General features: G+C 33.7%; 1 protein-coding gene across 1 annotated transcript in view; it reads right to left on the bottom strand.

Annotated features, from left to right (window-relative positions):
• The window catches only part of Tyr (tyrosinase), a 97,906-nt gene that overhangs the window by 75,378 nt on the left and 4,305 nt on the right, over nucleotides 1–18,223 (bottom strand). The window contains exon 2 of the mRNA XM_027942710.3: nucleotides 11,427–11,643. Within this exon, the coding sequence (XP_027798511.1) occupies nucleotides 11,427–11,643 (217 nt within the window). The remainder of the gene's footprint in view (nucleotides 1–11,426; nucleotides 11,644–18,223) is intronic.

Genomic DNA, 18,223 nt, shown 5'->3' with positions numbered 1-18,223 from the left:
CAAAAATATTTGGATTCTAAGCAAATCCCTAGGTATACTGGAAGGATTAAGATTCAACCAGCTTCCAGGTTTCTCAAATAATGTTCTACAGCCAAAAATGTAATTTATTAGCATTTTTTTAAAATTAGAAAACACTTCTAATTTGACCCAGGAGAGTTCTTCACTTGTGGAAATCAAAGCAATTAAGCAAATGTAGTGGTGGAGGTGTCTTAACATATATTTATTATATGATAGCTAAGGTCACCAAATGCTCCACAATTGGTGTGGTTTTCAAAAGTGTAGTCCCAGAGGCAGGAGAACCACTTATAAACTTCTTGGAAATTCAACTACTCTGTCACAGAAAAGGACTAAGTCAGAAAGTGGGATCGAGCTCATTGTGATCTAGAAGGCTTGTCAAAGATCATACAGCTACTAGGTGGCAGTCACAGAGTTTGTGCAAGTTTTCTGCCAGACCTCAGAGATTGGGTCTTACTTATTCCATTGCTTTATCTTAACTGGTACAAGCTATTAGTTGTGACTAAGAACTAAAATTAACAGTAAATGTTGTGTTCCAGTTATGTTTCCTTTAATTCTTGTCATGTTCATTGGGAGAAGAAGCTGAGACTTTGCTTTTTCAAAATGTACTCTCTCAGGGTAAAGGAGGCCAAGTCCTGGTATTTCCCGTTTTGGAAAAGAACTTCTCAAACTTCCTATCGCAGGACTGCAAGTAGCATATAATCTGACTAATCAGTAGGATTTCTGTCATAAGACACAGAGAAGGCTGGAATTTTGGATAGTGTTACCAAGATATGTGCTAGATGCCCACCTCCTGATGGCCAGTTTTTCTTGTCATGTGTAATTCTTTTACCTGATTTCAAGACTTTGTAGAAAGATCTAATTTCAATTCATACAGCTTTTAAAAGTCATTCTAATAGAATGTACTATCATTTTGTTATACTTTGTCCTTGGTTATAAATTTGATTTAGGAATAATACACTATTAAATGATTCTTATTCATTTGATGCCTCAAGTACCAGTCTACTACATTGTTTAAAATTTGATTTCTTAGTAGAGCAAGAAAATTATAGTGTGTGTATTAACATGTAAGACAATAATCTTATTTCGTGAAGTTTGACATTATATAAAAAGGACTGTCCTAAGTAATTTACAAATATTATCACATGGGCTTGGAACATGGCTCAGTGGTAGAATGCTTGCCTAGCATGTGTGAGGCTCTGGATTTGATGTCCAGAACCACAAAATAACAACAACAACAAAATATTAACTCATGTAATCTTTATAACACATGAGGTAGACACTATGATTTCCTTCTCTTTGTACATAAAGGACCTTCAGTAGATAAATGTTACATTTACCAAAAGTCATCTGAGTAGTGAATTATACTAGAAGGATTTAAACCCAGGTAGTCAGACTCTTAAAAACTATTCTCTGATACCTCTAAAACTTGGCCTTTTTATTTGGAATCTTGAGGACATGATCTTGTTAATGATCCAGTTTTGTTACTTGCTGGCTGTGTGACCTTGTACAGTTATTTAAATTCTTAAATCTCAGTTCCCTCATCTATTTAATATGCATAATAACAAATATGGTATAGGGCTTTTGAGAGGAGTAATTAAAATAATGGATGTGAAAGGTTTTTAGAAACTGAAAAAGCAAGGTTATATTGATGCTAGCCTTTGTTATTAAATACAGGGGCTCTTTTGAAATTTGTAATGCTGTTTTATACATTAACATATTTTAATATAGAGAAGATGATGAAAATAATTTATAAATTATCCTCTTTCTCTTCTTTGAATTTTATCTGAGCTACTCAAACTCATCCTGAGGATGTCATATCCTTAGTGAGATGTTCTCTGACAATAAATACTTGGTTAGGTCCCTTTATCTAAAAAAAAATTATATGTGCCTCTTTTTAATATGAATTCCCTTTGGATTATAATTTCTTATTCATGATCTGGTTCTTAACTAGACTGAAAATTCCAAGAGGTCAGGATCTGTATCATATTGAATGTACTCTTACTGTGTTCCAAAGTGCCTATACACAGTGCATGCTCTATAAATATTTTTTAATTCATAAATATGAAATACATATTTCTTTTTCTAAAACATGCAATCCCTGTTGCTAACAAAACTGTCAAATCAGTTAAGCTAATAGTTTTTAAAATATCCCCATAATGTTCTAAATGTTATGCTTTTAACTAAGTAGTATGAACCATAGCTCTGAGTCTGGCCCTCACATTTCTATGCTATAGGTTATTCTCTCAACAGTCTCCTGATGGGATAATTAATAAACCCAAGTATGGTGTTATTCAGCATGGAGGAGATGAGAGCATATGTCATGGGGGGGAGAGATACATGATTTTTTCAACAACAAAAACAATTATTTATTGTTAAAACATGGAATACATTTTTGGGGAGCTATCTTTAAAAAAAGAGTATTATAAAATGACTAGGGAAATTAGAACTGCATGGCCTTTTCCCACTTGATGGAAAACAGGGTAACATGGAAGAATACTGCAGAAAGAAAGAAATTATGAGAGAGGGAAATAAATTATTTTTTTCAGAGTCAAGAATTGAGATTTCAATGTAAATGAGGTAGTCCAGCCCAGGCCAAAACTAAATGGCCCTAGCAATTCCTGTATAATGGAAACAAAGCAAACAATCAAAAATAATGAAGAGGCTCAAAGAGAAAGACCCAGCAAACATCAATAAAATACTTCACAAAACCTGTTTCCCCTATCTCTAGGAAGAACAACCTTGCATTTAGAGGTGGGCTGTGAATGAATTGTGGTCAAAGGAGTATGGGCAGAAGGTTAAGAAGGTACTTCCAGGTTTGGTCCATGTATTTCTCCTGTGCAATTCTTCATACATTCCAATCTCCTGTCTCACAGGAAGCTGCAGAAGATCCATCAGGGAATTGAAGAATTATAACATGGCCATGTGGAAGGTCATTCACCATCAGAACATCTAAATTGGCCTTTGGATTTTGACTGAACAAGAAATCAATTTTTATTGGGTTAGTCTACTAAGGTTTTAGAGTTTGTTACAGCTTGTAGCACTACTTAGTTTAATGCTTTCTACTTTCCTAAATGAGACAACAAATGCTTGTAAGTGTAATAATTTGAAAGATTTGGAATAAAGGATTTTGACACTTCATTTACTAATACAGAGTTCATTTTTAAAAAATAAAGTTTAGTAGACAGATGCAGTAAAAGTGTGATTTTATTTTATATATTTTATAAAAACTGGGAAAGGAATTTCAGCAGAGACTGCTACTTTTTTCATTAATATGATTTTCATCAATATGATTTCTTCTCTTTTTCCTAATATGTATCCTAAATGTTTCTGAGTGCATGGCCACTCTATAGAGATTGCATTTTTTTGGTTTCCTTAAGGCTAAATGTACCATATCTGCTTGACCACTTGGTAGAACAGAAATGATGAGACATACTTCTAAATCATGTCTTTATGAAAGAATGGGAATGCACTCCTTTTTCCGCTTGGCAGTCTTTTGCTGATTCTGTTGAAAATGTTAGGATGAAGACAGAGATCTGGAAGCTGTGAGTTGAGGATGCAAGAGTTGTACCACTAGCCCTGGATGATCTTCCTTCTCATTGTTTCATAAGTGTAAAGTCAACTTCTATTCTTTAAAAAATACACACTGTTTGAATTTTCTTTCTTATAACATTTTCAAGTAAGCCCTGATTAGTAGATAATAGGCTAATTCACTAAAATTCCATGAAACTGGAAAGTGACCCATGAATCTTAGAAAAAAATATGAGCCACAGTTGATTTTGGCATATACACAAGCAAGTCTTCTTATTCTGCTTACCTACTACTCTTCAGGTATATCTGACCATAAAGCTGAACCTGGCAACAATTTAATTCTCTAGAGTATTAATGAAATAAACCTTGAATGGTGTTCCTGGAGTTCTACAATGCAGTGACCTTGATGATGGTGATAATTTTAAGAGCTGGGTGACTTTTATCATCAGAAGATGGTATCTTAACACATATTGGCGCTGATGTGTTGTGTCCATTTCATGTATTTTCCTTTGGATTCAGCTAAAATTTTAACACAAACATCTACTGAAAATTCTGCCTAAAATAAATATTCATCTTGATTCTTTTAAACTTTGGTGTAAAGAAGAAAAGAAAAAATAATAGTAATTGGCATGAAATTGATCCCAAAGTGTGGAAACTAGAATTAACCTTTACATTTGTTAGACTTGACAATTTTATTTTGTCCAGATTTTTCCAAGTAAGTTTCTTGAAATTTATAAACTATGAGATTTTCAAAGAGTAGTTGAGAAATTAAAGACACAAAGTGATGGCAGGAATAGGGTCTCTGGTCAAATTAACTGGAAGGCTGGGTTTATGGCTCAGCAGTAGAGTGCTTGCCTCGTACGTGCAAGGCCCTGGGTTTGATCCCAGCACCACATATAAATAAATAAAATAAAATTATTGTGTCCAACTACAACTACAAAAAATAAATATTTAAAAAAATAACTAAGTACTTTGAGTTAATTAAACTGAAATAGCTTTCTATATTGGATGACATCTCAGACCTTATGTTTTGGTGAGTTTTTAAGATCTAAACAGGTACATCCATTTGTCAAATAGATCAGTCCAAGGATCAACTTTTCATTACATTTATACTGATTTCTTTGAAGGATAGTACAGTTTGTATTTCAATTGACCATTGAGACTATTTACAAGGGATTTCTAAAGCCCATGACATGTAGCTATTTGCATTATTTTTTCTCCATACCAAAGGTTTAAGCTCAACATGAGAACCTAAAAACAGGAGCAAGGATCATTTTTAACTACTAAGCAAAACTAGCCATCTACTTGGCCATTATCATAATATAAAATTGTGGTTCTTACTTACCATAATATAAATAAGCTTTATGAATTGATATGGAATCTCATTCCTTCATTAAAACAACACACAAAAATAAGAAGCAATTGCTAAGACTGGTGTATAAGTAAACACAAAACTAGAAGATTGAAGAAGAATGGTTATAAAGATAAATAAATGTGCTTTGGAGGTATTTTTTAAATTAGGGATTTGGAAAGTCTGTTGTTACTAGAACTATGATGTATATTTTAAAGCAGTTCTCTATAAACAATCTATATGTTCAAGTAAATAATATGCTAGTTGTTGAGCAATTAGTTTATTGTCTGGCATGGTAATTTTTCATTCTCTTTAACTTAGAAAAAATAAGATTGTTCATATTGTGATTTTTCATCATATCTGTATGTTTAAATGTAAATTTCAAACACCACCATAAAAAGGTTTGATTGTAACTTGTTTTTTAATTAAACTTTTTATTTTGAGATAATTTCAGACTCATATGTGCTTATAAGAAATTATAGAAAGTGATCCCATGTACCTTTTATTTAATTTTCTCTAATTTTAACTTTAAAAAATATGTTCAATTGACATATATGTGAGTTACTCAGACATGGACATTTAATAGAGAGTTTCTTGAAATTAAACAAAATAAGTTTTTCATTTAAAAATGATGCTATTTTTGCCAATGATAATTTTTTACCTTTCAAGCAAACATTAGAATTTATTAAAATTTGATTCCATCACTGTGTGACAGTCTTAGTACTAACAATGTTTCTGATATTGATGTATGTGACATTTCAACATTTGATGTACCTGCATAATTCAATATTTTGCAAATTAACCATGCATAATGTTATAAGATCATTCATGAATAAAATATCCACTCAAGATGCAAAACAGATCCATGGAATTCAATGTATCAAGTATCAAAAGTTCAGATATGATTTCACATTTGACAGTGCAGTTAAACTTTTAAGAAATCCCCACTTGTGAAGTTTTAGTGTGGAAAAAAAGAAGATGCACAATTATCTGAAAATATATTTTTAAAAATTTCTCCCTATGACAATTATATAGTTGAGTCTTCTTTTTCTCTAAGTTTTCCAGCCTAACAATACATCATCATATATTAAGTGTAGAAGCAGAGGTAAAAATTAAAATGTCTTTTATTTGCAAAGTTATAAGGTGCTGCCATTCTACTTACTACTTTTTGAAAATATTTTTAAAATTGTTATTTATATAAGACTGAAGGGTCATTTGAATGTGTCCAAATATATATGGACTAGTACTCCATATTTTTACAGAGGGAGCCCAGGTTTTTCCATTATTGTTTATGAGTTTACTACTAAAAATTTACTGAGTGCAGGATGCCATCCTTGAAATAGGATAAGAGATGGTCCATGAGGAACTTTTCTCTGCATGGAAGCCAGGAAGGGATAGGCTTGGAGCTGGGAACTTCCCATGGCTCTTCAGCGGGGACAGACCACCCAGTGCACATGACCTTCCCCTCTGCTCTGCTGGGAAAGTTCCTCATAGTAGCACCAGAGATGGACATAGCCATTAGGACCTGAATAGCCCACCTTTAACCTTTTTTGGAAAAGAGCATTCTATAGAATCTCTTTGATGTCTCCCAGGAAGCAGGCGTGGGCTCCATTTTGTCAGAAGCTCCATCTGGTCAGTTTGCCCATCCTGTCCTTCCTTTTGCAACTACTTTCTGTGTTCTGTTTTTTTTTTTTTTTTTTTTTTTTTTTTTTCACCTTTCTATTTTTCTTGGCTCAACCACCCCATTCCATCCAGGCGAACACTATTTCCACATCCCTAGCAGGCAGGAGCTGAGTGTCAAACAATGATATTCACAAACTGTTTTAGTAAGTGTTTTTGCTCCTGTGACTAAAGGATCTGACCAGAACAATTTTAAAGGAGGAAAAGTTTACTTGAGGGCTCACAATTGGTTTTCAAGGTCTTAGTCCAAAAAAGGCTAACTCTATTCCTTGGGGGCTCCAGGTGAGTCAGGACATCATAGCAGGAGAGTGTGATAGAGGGAAGCAGCTCACATCATAATCAGACAGCCCAGAGAGAGACTCCACTGGCCAGATACAAATATACACCCCTAAGCCACACTCTAACTCCCTACCTCCTCCAGCCACACCCTACCACTTCAGTTACCACTCAGTTAATCCATACCAGGGGATTTATTCAATTATTGGGTTAAGACTCTCACAATCCAATCATTACTCCTCTGAATCTTTTTGCATTATCATACATATGTTCTTTTGGGGGACACCACATTTAAACCATAACAAACTACTTCAAGTTCTTTCTGAAGGAAATACACCATTGAGTTTCCATGCAAATGTCTCAACAATGTCACTACTTCTAAAGAAATTTGTCTTCAAAAATTTTAGAAGATTCCCTAGTATTAAAGCCATCCATTTCTAGCAGATTGTTACTACCTTTTGGTTCAGGTGATCCTCTTACATAAATATTAAGTCTTCCCTAAGAGCAGTTTTTGCCCCGGATAGCTTAAAATACACATACATATCCAATCTTTATCCATACTGTAGCAGATGAGTTTTGTTTCAGGATTTTAAAAAAGCTAATGTTCCCTTTTGAAGAAAGAACTATATTCAAAGGAAACGTAGTTGTTAAGTGATACACTTGATTCTTGTTTGAATTCTTTATATGTGATAGGAAGGATCCTATTTACTCAGAGAACTTGAGAAAGAAGGAAAAGTTACCTTTCAAGTAAAGTAAATAGAGTCAGCTCATAAAGGAAGGACACAGACTGTCTCCTGAGCTCACTGGAATAATCACTTTGCTGAGAGTGGTTCTTTACTTAACCACTTAACACTAAAATATCATAGAATTAATTAATCATTAGGGATTAAATAAGATAATAGTGAGAATTGAGAAAGTACTGGAACAGTGTTATTGTTATGATCAGGATTGTTGCCTAATCAGAATACTGATTCACCTGCCAAGGTAATAGTGCTCAAAAAGATTTTCCTGGTGTGGATGAAATCCTTCTCAAAACCGCCTGCTTCTTTTCTGTGCCAGTCTGCCTCCAAATACTCAGCTTTCTGATTCCCTCAGGATTAGTGAAGAAGAAGGGAGCCTTCCAGTTACTAGAATGCATTACTCCACTTAAACAGCTTCCTTGGCAGTTTGGCTCATAGCTAGTTTCAAATGAACTTATTTTTAAATCTGTGTGACCATTTTTGTATCAATTATAAAACTTCATTTCTCAGGCAGGGAGTCTGAAAATTATGCCGTTTTTTTTGAGATCTCTTTGTGACTATCCAGCTGGACTTTCTTGGAAAATATACATCCTGTTCATCTTAAAATTTATTCAAAATATCACAACTTTCATATTACTGTTGAGATTGCTTTTGGGGAAATCCCAGTGCATGAGTTGGTAAAGTACTTCTCAGTGAAGTGTTTAGCAGCCACACTGACATGGAAAGCATGAAAGACAGCTGGAAGAAGACTCCTGGACAATCAAAATGGCAGTTTATTAGAGGGGGTGTTATATGGAGATAAATTCAATTTTGAGTGGCATATAGCTTAAAAAAACAAAACAAGGACCAATGATCAGAAGCCAATGGCTGGTGCTTCAGAAAAATTCTCAACTCTTTGTTAAACATAAGCTTTCACTCCATAACAGAGTAAATGAATGAATGAATGAATGACACTTAATAACAGCAGAATCTTGAATTTTGGTTAATAACTGTCAAAGGAGTGCTGAAGTTGGAAAGTTATGAATTTAAATAATTGATAAATACCAGCTGTAAGAGAAAAGTGTGATGAGAGGTAGGATATTTACAAAGTCTTAAAAATTTTATCCATGGGATAGTTGATTAGTTTGAAAGAAAAAGCAATTACATAATGGGAAAATTGGACCATGTCACAAACCAGAACAGGTAATCAAAATTAGTATCACTAATGTGATAAAGATGGCTACCTTTTGCTTCCAGATGTGATGCCCTCTGAGTAAGACACAAAATTGCCCATATAGAATTCTGGCTAATAATGCTTTCCCTGAATCCAGTCATGAGAAACTACCAGAAATACTAAAATGAAAAATATCAATTTAATAAAGATACACACCAAAAAGCCTATATAATTATTTCAGATTAAAGAAGACTACCTAAATGCTACCTGACACAACACTGAACCCAATTATGTAAAGGAAAAAATGCTATAGAGGGTATTACTAGGTGTATTAAAAACTTGAATATAAATAGTAGATTAAATTAGAATGTTATATCAATGTAAAACGTACAGAAGATGAAAATTATCTTGTGGTGTATAATAGAATATTTTTGTCTCTGTGGTGTATAATAGAATATTTTTATTTTCAGGAAAAACAAGCTGAAATTTTTATCAGTTGAAAACATATGATCTATAGTTGTATCCTCAAATAGTTCAGACTGGGAGAAAGAGAGGAGCAAATAGGATCAAATGTAAACAGTAAATAAATCTGGGTAAAGGGTGTATGTGCATTTTTTACACCTCTTTTATATTTGCAAATTTTCTGTAAGTTTAATGGTATTTGTGAATGCATTTTTAAAGAAAAAATATTAGTTCCTGGCCTGGAAAAGTACTGGTGCATAGCTCAGATCAATGGTTTTCAACGTTTTCCCACCATTACGCACACTTCATACAATAGTTATCAATAAGATAGATGGTTGGATAGATGTGATTTGAAGGACTCTAGCTATTATTTTTGTAATTTATGTATTCAGTCATCATATATTTATTAATATCTGCTATGTGCAGATGATGTTTTGTGGTGTACCTTTTCTCTAGTTTTCAAGTAAGCACTATAGAGTGTATGTGAACAAGAATAAACTATTGGAAAAAAAGTAAAAATAATTTACAACATACTTTATTAATAATTTTAAATTATTTGCTATAAATCTTTGTTCCCTGCTCACTGGAATATGTTAGAATCTCATTTGGAAAACACTGGCTGAGCTGGTACACCCTAAACTACTTTTGACTTAGGGTCTTCAAGAAGTGAGATTCTCTGCCTTATTCTGTGATGAATCCATGTTCCTTAATAAAAAGTGCAGGCTTTGTCACTTATGTTGGAAAATCTGTGTGAAAAACTTAACAAAGTTACTTCAACTTTCTTAAAGGTAGATTTTTGTTTTGTAAAAACATTAATGCCAGCAAATTGGAGAACTATCTTTGATCTCTGCAAAGTACAATGGGACAGGCAATCCTCCCAGATAGTGACTGCCAAATTGTGTTCTTTGTCTCAGCTTATAGATTCTGAGATTCCCTGGCACTAAGAAGTGTCTTCTTAAGCTATACTGAAAAACCAAATTGACATTGCTCTCTTTCAATTTAGTCTGGGTCATCAGAATGCAATCGAAAGAACTTGAATTTTGGCATTTGACCAATTTAATTTAATATTTAACTCTGCTATTCAATCAGTGACCAGTGTTAGCCAAATGAGTTAATATCTCTGATCCTGTTTGCTTTATCAACTGAGAATAAAAATAATAGTGATCTTTGTCAGAGGAAAATTGTAAGAATTAGGTGAGAAAATATTATACAAAGTACGTGGCACAGTTCCTTGCACATAGCAATCACTTAAAGTACTGTAGGAGTACCTTTTAACTGCCAGAACCAGAATTTCTCTTTAGAATGGGGCTCTCCTTGTTTGAGTTATTTCAGAAACAGGAAAAAGAAGGAGATAGTAAACTGCTCTGCAGAACTTGCCTAAGGCATGGAATGATAACAACAAAATAAAAAAGAAACATGTAAGAGAGGAAGATTTGTCTACCAGGGAAGATGACAAAGAACTTATAAGAGGTAGCCTCTAATATCAGATTTTGACTTGTATGTTCTGCCATGTTAGCCCCATATGTTTCCTTCTGTTAAATCCATAACTGGAGTGTTTTGTTGTTTGTTTGTTGTTATTGTTGTTGGGTTCATTTCCCTAATGCAAGTTAAGGTGAATGGGTCAGGTTTGTGACTGATCCACCTCTGCTTATAAAAGAATAAACTGATATTGGAGGGAAGGTGTAATCAACTTTGAGAAATATGCAGAAGTAAGTAGGAATTATAAAATGCAATAAGAAGGAATCTCTGAGGAGGCACAGAAAGTTTAAGGGACAGTGGATTTGGGCTTTCCATGAAATAAAGATCATGTCTTTATTATAGTTATGAGAATGAACTTACCTCAAATAACCCATTGTCTAGAATATTTCAAACCAGAGGAAGAAAGCATTAAAACTTAAGAAAATATGTCGACACTCTTATATCTATATTTCTATAATATAAAAAGTTCTAAAGTGGAACTATTTTGTTTTGCACCAGTACTCTGTTGTTGAAGTACCCTGATTTTCTTCACCATTAGGCCGCCTATTGTCTCTGTCTGTTCCCAGGGTATGTATATTCATACACTTTGCTGAGGCATCATTAGTGTGCTGGATATGGTGAGCTAGCTTCATTGTCAACACAGGTGTGGCAAATTCGGAATTCTCAAGCACCTCTGAGTGCAGGGTTTTGGATAAGAGTGAGGAAAAACGATAAAAGTGAGAGAAAATAAAGTTCTTACCTTCCAGTGTATTTCTAAAGCTGAAATTAGCAGCTTTATCCATGGAGTCAGATTCATACTGGGTCAGTCTCAGGCAAAATTCCACATCATCTGAGGAGGGGAGCCTCGGGGTCCTGGTTTTGTCATGGTTGCCGGGATTACGAAGTAAAGGTCCCTCAGGGGTTCCATTGCATAAAGTCTGTCGGCTGTTGTACTCCTCTAAGCGGCTACAGATAATCTGTACAAAACATTTTATATTGAAGGAATTACCATCACCTCTGAGTCAAGGGGAAAAGGGAAGAAGCTTCAAAATCCTGATTACCATTTTCGGATTTCTAACCATCAGATCAATATTTTAAAATAAATTGTTAAAGGAAGCAGTTTACTGAAGTGTTCAGAAAGGACCATGGACTTTAAAATCCAGAGTAGGTCTCTAGTCTTGCATCTACCACTGTAAAAATATCTTAAATTTAATATTTTACATTTCCTAGGGTTCATCTATAAAATTTTGGTGAAATAACCACGTCATATAAGTATTTGAAAAGAAAGCTAATTCAATGAATATTTGTTAAATATTTATCATGAGCTAAGTAGTGTATGAGGTCCTGAGATGGGCTGATAACAATAAAGGCAGTTACCTTTCTGTCTAGAAGGCCACAGTGCATGGTATGGACACTAGTAAACAACTAAAAAGTGCTTTGTTAGTATCAATGCATATTACATTCAGAATGTCAAGAACTGGGCATAATTCTACTTTATGCTTTTTTGTCATAATTTTTTGAATTGTTAATGTCTAGTTTTTGATGTACAGAATAACAATTTTGGGTAGCTTTTTTTATGTATAGCAATTTCCCTGATTCTTTAATTTAGCCAGAACTAATGTAACATTTTTTTGGAAAATTATCATCTTAAAATTGATAATTCTTCACATTTTTTATATGAAAAATGTAAAGAAACTATAGAACAAGAATTATTTTATTTAAATCACATGGAAATACTTTTCACCATAACAAATAAGGAATCTGAGGGTCAGCTAAGTGACATTTTCTAAGTTAAATGGCAGAATTACCACTGTAACCCAAGTTTTTCAACTCCATCTTTAGTGTACTTTTACTCTTCTACCTAGTTTGTGGTTGACTAAGATTTGAGATACCTATTATGTAACACAAATATTTTATACTCTGGTCAAACTAGCAAAGGAAGGGAGAATTAGTTTTATACATTGCCTTTTCAAATATAAACCATATTCTTCAGCTATTCTTGTGTAGGAAGTATTTGTTCAAAATAATAGTAACTGATATTAAATCAGCACGTATTAAATAGCAAACCCTGGAATAAATGATTTAATTTGTGGCAGAACAGGGTTGTCTGCTTTCTATATGAATTGGGTCCTTCCTTCGTATGGATGGATTTTCTAACCTAATGTACATAAATGTGACTGTATGAAGAAAGCCATGTTAGTCAGATATGATTTTGTCTGTGTCTTAGACACTCCATGGCAAAGAGTGCAAGAATTTTTGGAACAGATGGGTCCCAGAAATCTGCATGTGAACTTAGTAGTCAAGGTTTAAAAGTACAAAATGAAACTTGTGGAATTGATTATAGGAAGTGTTTTGCAAGATTAACTTTCACATTTGTTGGGAGAAAAGAAAGAAAATCAGGAAGGAAAACTAAACCAAATAATGACAAGAGTACCCATGGGAAGCAGACTCCACACTGACAATAATTCCTGAGGTTCTAACATGAAAATATTGGTCTAATCTTTGAATTATGACTGTGACAACTAAAAGTAAAATTAGGTGCTTTCTGGGCATGAATTAAAATAATGAATTCCAACCAGAATTACAGTCAAAGTCCTAAAATCATGTCAAGTCTTTCCTACATTTGACAAATTATTCCCACTAAAGCCTTATCTCAAAATACAAGTACATGGGGGCTAGGGAGTTAACATGAGAATTGGAAGGTACACAATATGGTGGATAGCACTGAGTGGGAGGCCCCTTTGTTAACAAGTTGCCTGTATGACACACTATGGTACTGCCACTGTGGGCAGGGTAAATCTCCACTTTACCCTGTACCAACACACTATGGGCCTCACACCCAACCCCAGCCCTCCTTTTGATTGCACAAGAGCTTGCCAGGAAAGGAGAGTGACAGTGGAATATGACCCTTTCTCTACCCACCCGTGGCCCTAAGCAGATGTTGGGGATGGGGAGACCAGCTGGGGCTGTTTCCAGGGGATGCAGTAGTGGCCAAGGCTCATTCTAAGAAGGCAAAGAAGCTGTGACAAGAAGATTGAGAAGATACAGAGTAGAATTATAGGTGGCTGACATCCCAGATCATGGTGGCTCCTTGTCCTTTTGATTTCACTTAAAACACAAACTCAAGGATGAAATTATTAAGAACTTCAGGATTCCAGTCACAGATTAAGCTTCAAATGTGGACTTCACTTCTGAGCCTAGGTCATCGTGCAAGTGCACCAGTTTTATCCTGTAAAGCTATCCCTGGTCCAGAGCTTAGGCCAGTACCATGTTCTTTTCTGTTTTTGTGCTTCTGCTCTTTCAGCTGTATCAACCAGTTTCTTTGTTTACAATGATAACTACGTTGATAAGGATTCTTCAATTCCCATCTCTAGTGATTGACAACTCCTTTGAGTTCTAAATGTATATATTCTTTTCTGAAATATTAATATTTTAATGTTATATTACATGCATATCAAATATAACACTTAAAATAAAACAACCTGTTCTTTCTGTGCTTCCTTTCACACCAGCCATCCTGTAGTTTGAGCCAGAAACCTCTGAATCATCACAGGCCAGCCGGAAACCAGCGAATTGTATTTTGTATGTTTTTCTCCTTTGTCTTTCACATTAATCCATTAGCCAATATTATCAGTTTTTCCTCCAAAACACATCTTGAATCTGGAAATCACTTTCCGTTTGTTTACATCCTGTGTGCTTCTGCTACTAAAGCCAGACTGCCCACTCTTCCCTGGATAATGCTTGTATTTCTCTGTTCCAGACTCTGCTTGTGGATAAGGATGCCTGTTCCTTGCCATGTGTCTCATATCTTACCTGTTCTTTAGGATCAAGGGAAAGAATTTGTAAAAACAAACTTTGACTAAAAAAGTAATTCAAAAAGATCTGGCTCAGAATGTAAAGGAGTTTTAGGAATTTATCAAGTTATTTACATTATAGAATGAGTCAAAACAGAAATGTGATGAGCATATTGTATAAAATTACATTCAGCCTATTGTAGAAGGTGTGTGAAACAAATTGATTTAGTGCTTAGATTCAGGCCTCATTTTCAAGACATTTCATTATGTACGTGAAAATAATTCAAAATAAAAAATCTTGAGTTTGAAGCACTGGTCTCAAGCATTTTAGATAAGGGATACTCAATCTATAGTTTCCTTTATATGTAGGCAAAAGATATACTATAATAAAAATGCACCACCAAATAAAACAAAAGAGCTCATTCAACAAGCACAAAATAAAAATTCTAAGTAATTAAAACATCATAGCAAAATTTGTCAGATTTATATTTTTCTTAGTATCACATCAAGTACTGCTTCATCTTAAAATCATCAGTGTCTTGGATTCAGTGAAATAGAATGATTAACCAATAATGAAATAAAAATTCTAAGTGAAAGATGAAGTGCAGTAAAATCTACCCTGCCATCCTTGGTGGCTCACAACAGAGGCATACATCCATAGGAAGCACATGGTCCGTAGGTAGATGATACTGAAGCTTTATTCATTTTAGTTTCGCTTGATAAACAATAATTATCACCTCCTTTGCATAAAGGTAATCTTTCTAAGGACAGGTTTTAAAATTTTTGTGTTGCCGTTCACTCCTTTCTTTATAGAATGTAGAATTGTGTACAGCATTCTATAGAGGATAAATAAATATTTGTTGGATGAATGAACAAAATCAATGAATGAGCCAGTGAATCCCCAACAACTAGCATGTATGGAACACCTATTTTTCCTGGTCCCATTTTGGCACTTACCTTTGCCTTAGAAAATACTTCCAAACCAACCCATCCCAGGCCATGAGGACCATCTCTCAATACACTTTAAAGCTTACATTCACATAAATACACCACTATGTATTTCTATGATTTTGTTCCTATTTATTGTTAAGGAAACAGCCTGAGTATGAAAGACTACAATAGGTTAATAGGATTTACAGCTCTGTGTCATGATTAATAATCTTATGCACAACAGGCAACATGCACGGAATAATATTTTTAAATTAAAATTTAAAGTCTTCCTGGTCAACTGCATCATACTTGAAAATAATGAAGACAATCCTGAAGGTCTCTTGCCCCAGTGAATTTGCAATCTATGAGACTGTAAAAGCAAATTAAAACATCAACATGAGGAATTCAATGAATAGTCCAGGGATGACTGCTAGTCTGTCAGATGAGAGATTTTAGAGAATCTACTTTTAATTTTGGCCACAAAGATGTAATTTATGAATTGAAGCACTGTGTTTAGTAAAATAATTTGGCTCCAGATTTAGGTAGATGCAGGATTTAGTACGGCTCAGTTATTTACAGTATTGTGGCAATGAACATGGTTTTTAGCTGTCTTAATTTCCTCAATCGTACTTTGATAAGATATATGAAAAGGAAATATTCAGCCAATAGTTCCTGCTTCATTAAATGTCAGTTTCCAGTTTTTCTCATGCTTTTTATCATTCAGAATTCTTTTTACCCATATATAAATAGAAACGAGAATGGTTGACTGACTTGTCAACTGTCATAGATTTAGGGTCAGAGCCAGAGCACCATATCCACTACATTTATTTCTGCTGCTAATAATTTAGGAATAGTTGAATACAACTAATATAACTTTGCACTGAATGTAAGGTGTTCGATGTCTTCATGATGTTGATTAACTAGATAGCACAGCAAGCACATCATTATCATTTCTCTTTGAGCAATAAACCTCAGGATATTTTCCAAAAGATTATTCTGCCTAAAAGATTCATACAGCAAACTCAGTTAAATTGGAGAGGTTGAATGGAACTATTTTTGCTAAAATGCCAATTGTTAAGTGACTAAGCTTTCTGAGGAGTGGAGGTATTAGTAGCAAGGAGGAAATCTACCCTGGTTCCAGAAATAATTTTCAAATTTAATTTCAAATCATTGTCTTTATATTTGATACATAAGAAGAGACAGAGGAGATGAAATTGTCAGCATCATGATTAGGATCCTGCAACTATAGTCAGAAAGTAATGGTTTCCAGTATTGACTCTATTAAATGCATAAGCTCAAACAAATTATTTAGATCTTCTATCAAGTTTTTTTAATCTTAAATAGGGATCATGACAACTTTTTATTAAAGATCAAATAATCTATAACATATGTAAAGCACATAGTGTAGTGACAATTGCATACTTTTAATAATTATAACTATTAAAATTTTTATTTAATATAAGACCATTGATAAGGTCACCAAATCATTTTTACCTCTGGGTTTTTAACATTGTTTGAATACCCATTATTAAATAACTAACTTGGATATACCATTTAAAAATATATCACAATGTTTTGCACACATGGAACACAATATATCATTTACTAAAACTATTTTACATAGATTTCATGACTTACCTTATAGTAATGTTATATTAAGCTATATTTTTCTAATTTTAGAGAAAAAATATTTCAGAATAATAAGCAAATTGTTTTATAACCAGCTAAGTAAGTTGCAAATATCTATTTGAGCTCATGTTTATCTAGCTCAAAAGTCTTCTCTCTGTACTATTGCTTTCCCTTCCATTTAGTCCTCTTAACAATACAGAAAACATATGTGATAACTGCACCTTATGTTTTCTTCTATTGCAAATAAAAGGTCACATTTTGTAAATAACTTGTCTAATATTATCTGGCAAATGGCAGAGTTTGAATTGAATCCCAGATTTTCTGACAAGGATTTTGTTATTTTCTCTGTTCCCTTTAATACAAGTGATTTATAGCATATGCTGGGGTGGGGGATCAAGTCTACCAATTCAAAATAAAAAAAGAGGGGCAGAAAAAAACATTTTATGAGGAAGGTAGATCTAGATAATGTTTTAAATTTCAAGAAATAGCAATAAACTCTCAGCTATTAAAAGATTTTCAGGAGCAAAGATTCTGTTATGGCATTAAAGGTTTATCTGAAAAAAAAATGTAAACCATATGACATTCCACAGAATCTTTTTCATAAAGAAAAAAGAGAAGCTGTTATTTCACTGTGCTGTTGTCATGGTTACCTAAAACCCATGACTCTCTGCTGAAATGTGACTTTTTTTTCTCCCCACTGTTTGCTTCCATGTGATGCGCCTTTCACCTGATGAGTGAATTCCCTGACCACTATTCACTCATGTCTATCATCCAGGAAATGTTGTTTTTCTTTATTTTAATTCTCATACTGATTATTGCTGGTATACATTTTCTTTTTATTGCTAATTTATTGGTTCCATAATATTGGATCCAATTGTGTGAATATAGATATTTAGTAGTTAAATGTTACTGAGAAGCCCTCTTTTTCCAAAAATAATGTATTATTCTAACTGATGACAAATATGCTTCTACACAAAAAGCTTCTGATATTAAACAAACATTTACAAGAATTATGAATATAAACTATCTAAGAAAAGTAACATTTGTTACCTGATGTTTCAATTTATGGTATTATTTCATAGTAGCTCTGCCAGATAAATACTACCAATTTTATTTAAATGACACTCAGATGTGATCTTCCTTATTGTGTTTTCCCTTTTGTTGCAAGTACACATATATACTTACATAAAAGACTAGAGAGACC

This window comes from Marmota flaviventris, chromosome 9 (genome assembly GCF_047511675.1).
Source record: "Marmota flaviventris isolate mMarFla1 chromosome 9, mMarFla1.hap1, whole genome shotgun sequence".
NCBI classification, from domain to species: domain Eukaryota; kingdom Metazoa; phylum Chordata; class Mammalia; order Rodentia; family Sciuridae; genus Marmota; species Marmota flaviventris.
Note: the sequence above shows the minus strand (reverse complement) of the source record. Positions and strands in the feature narration are given on the sequence as shown.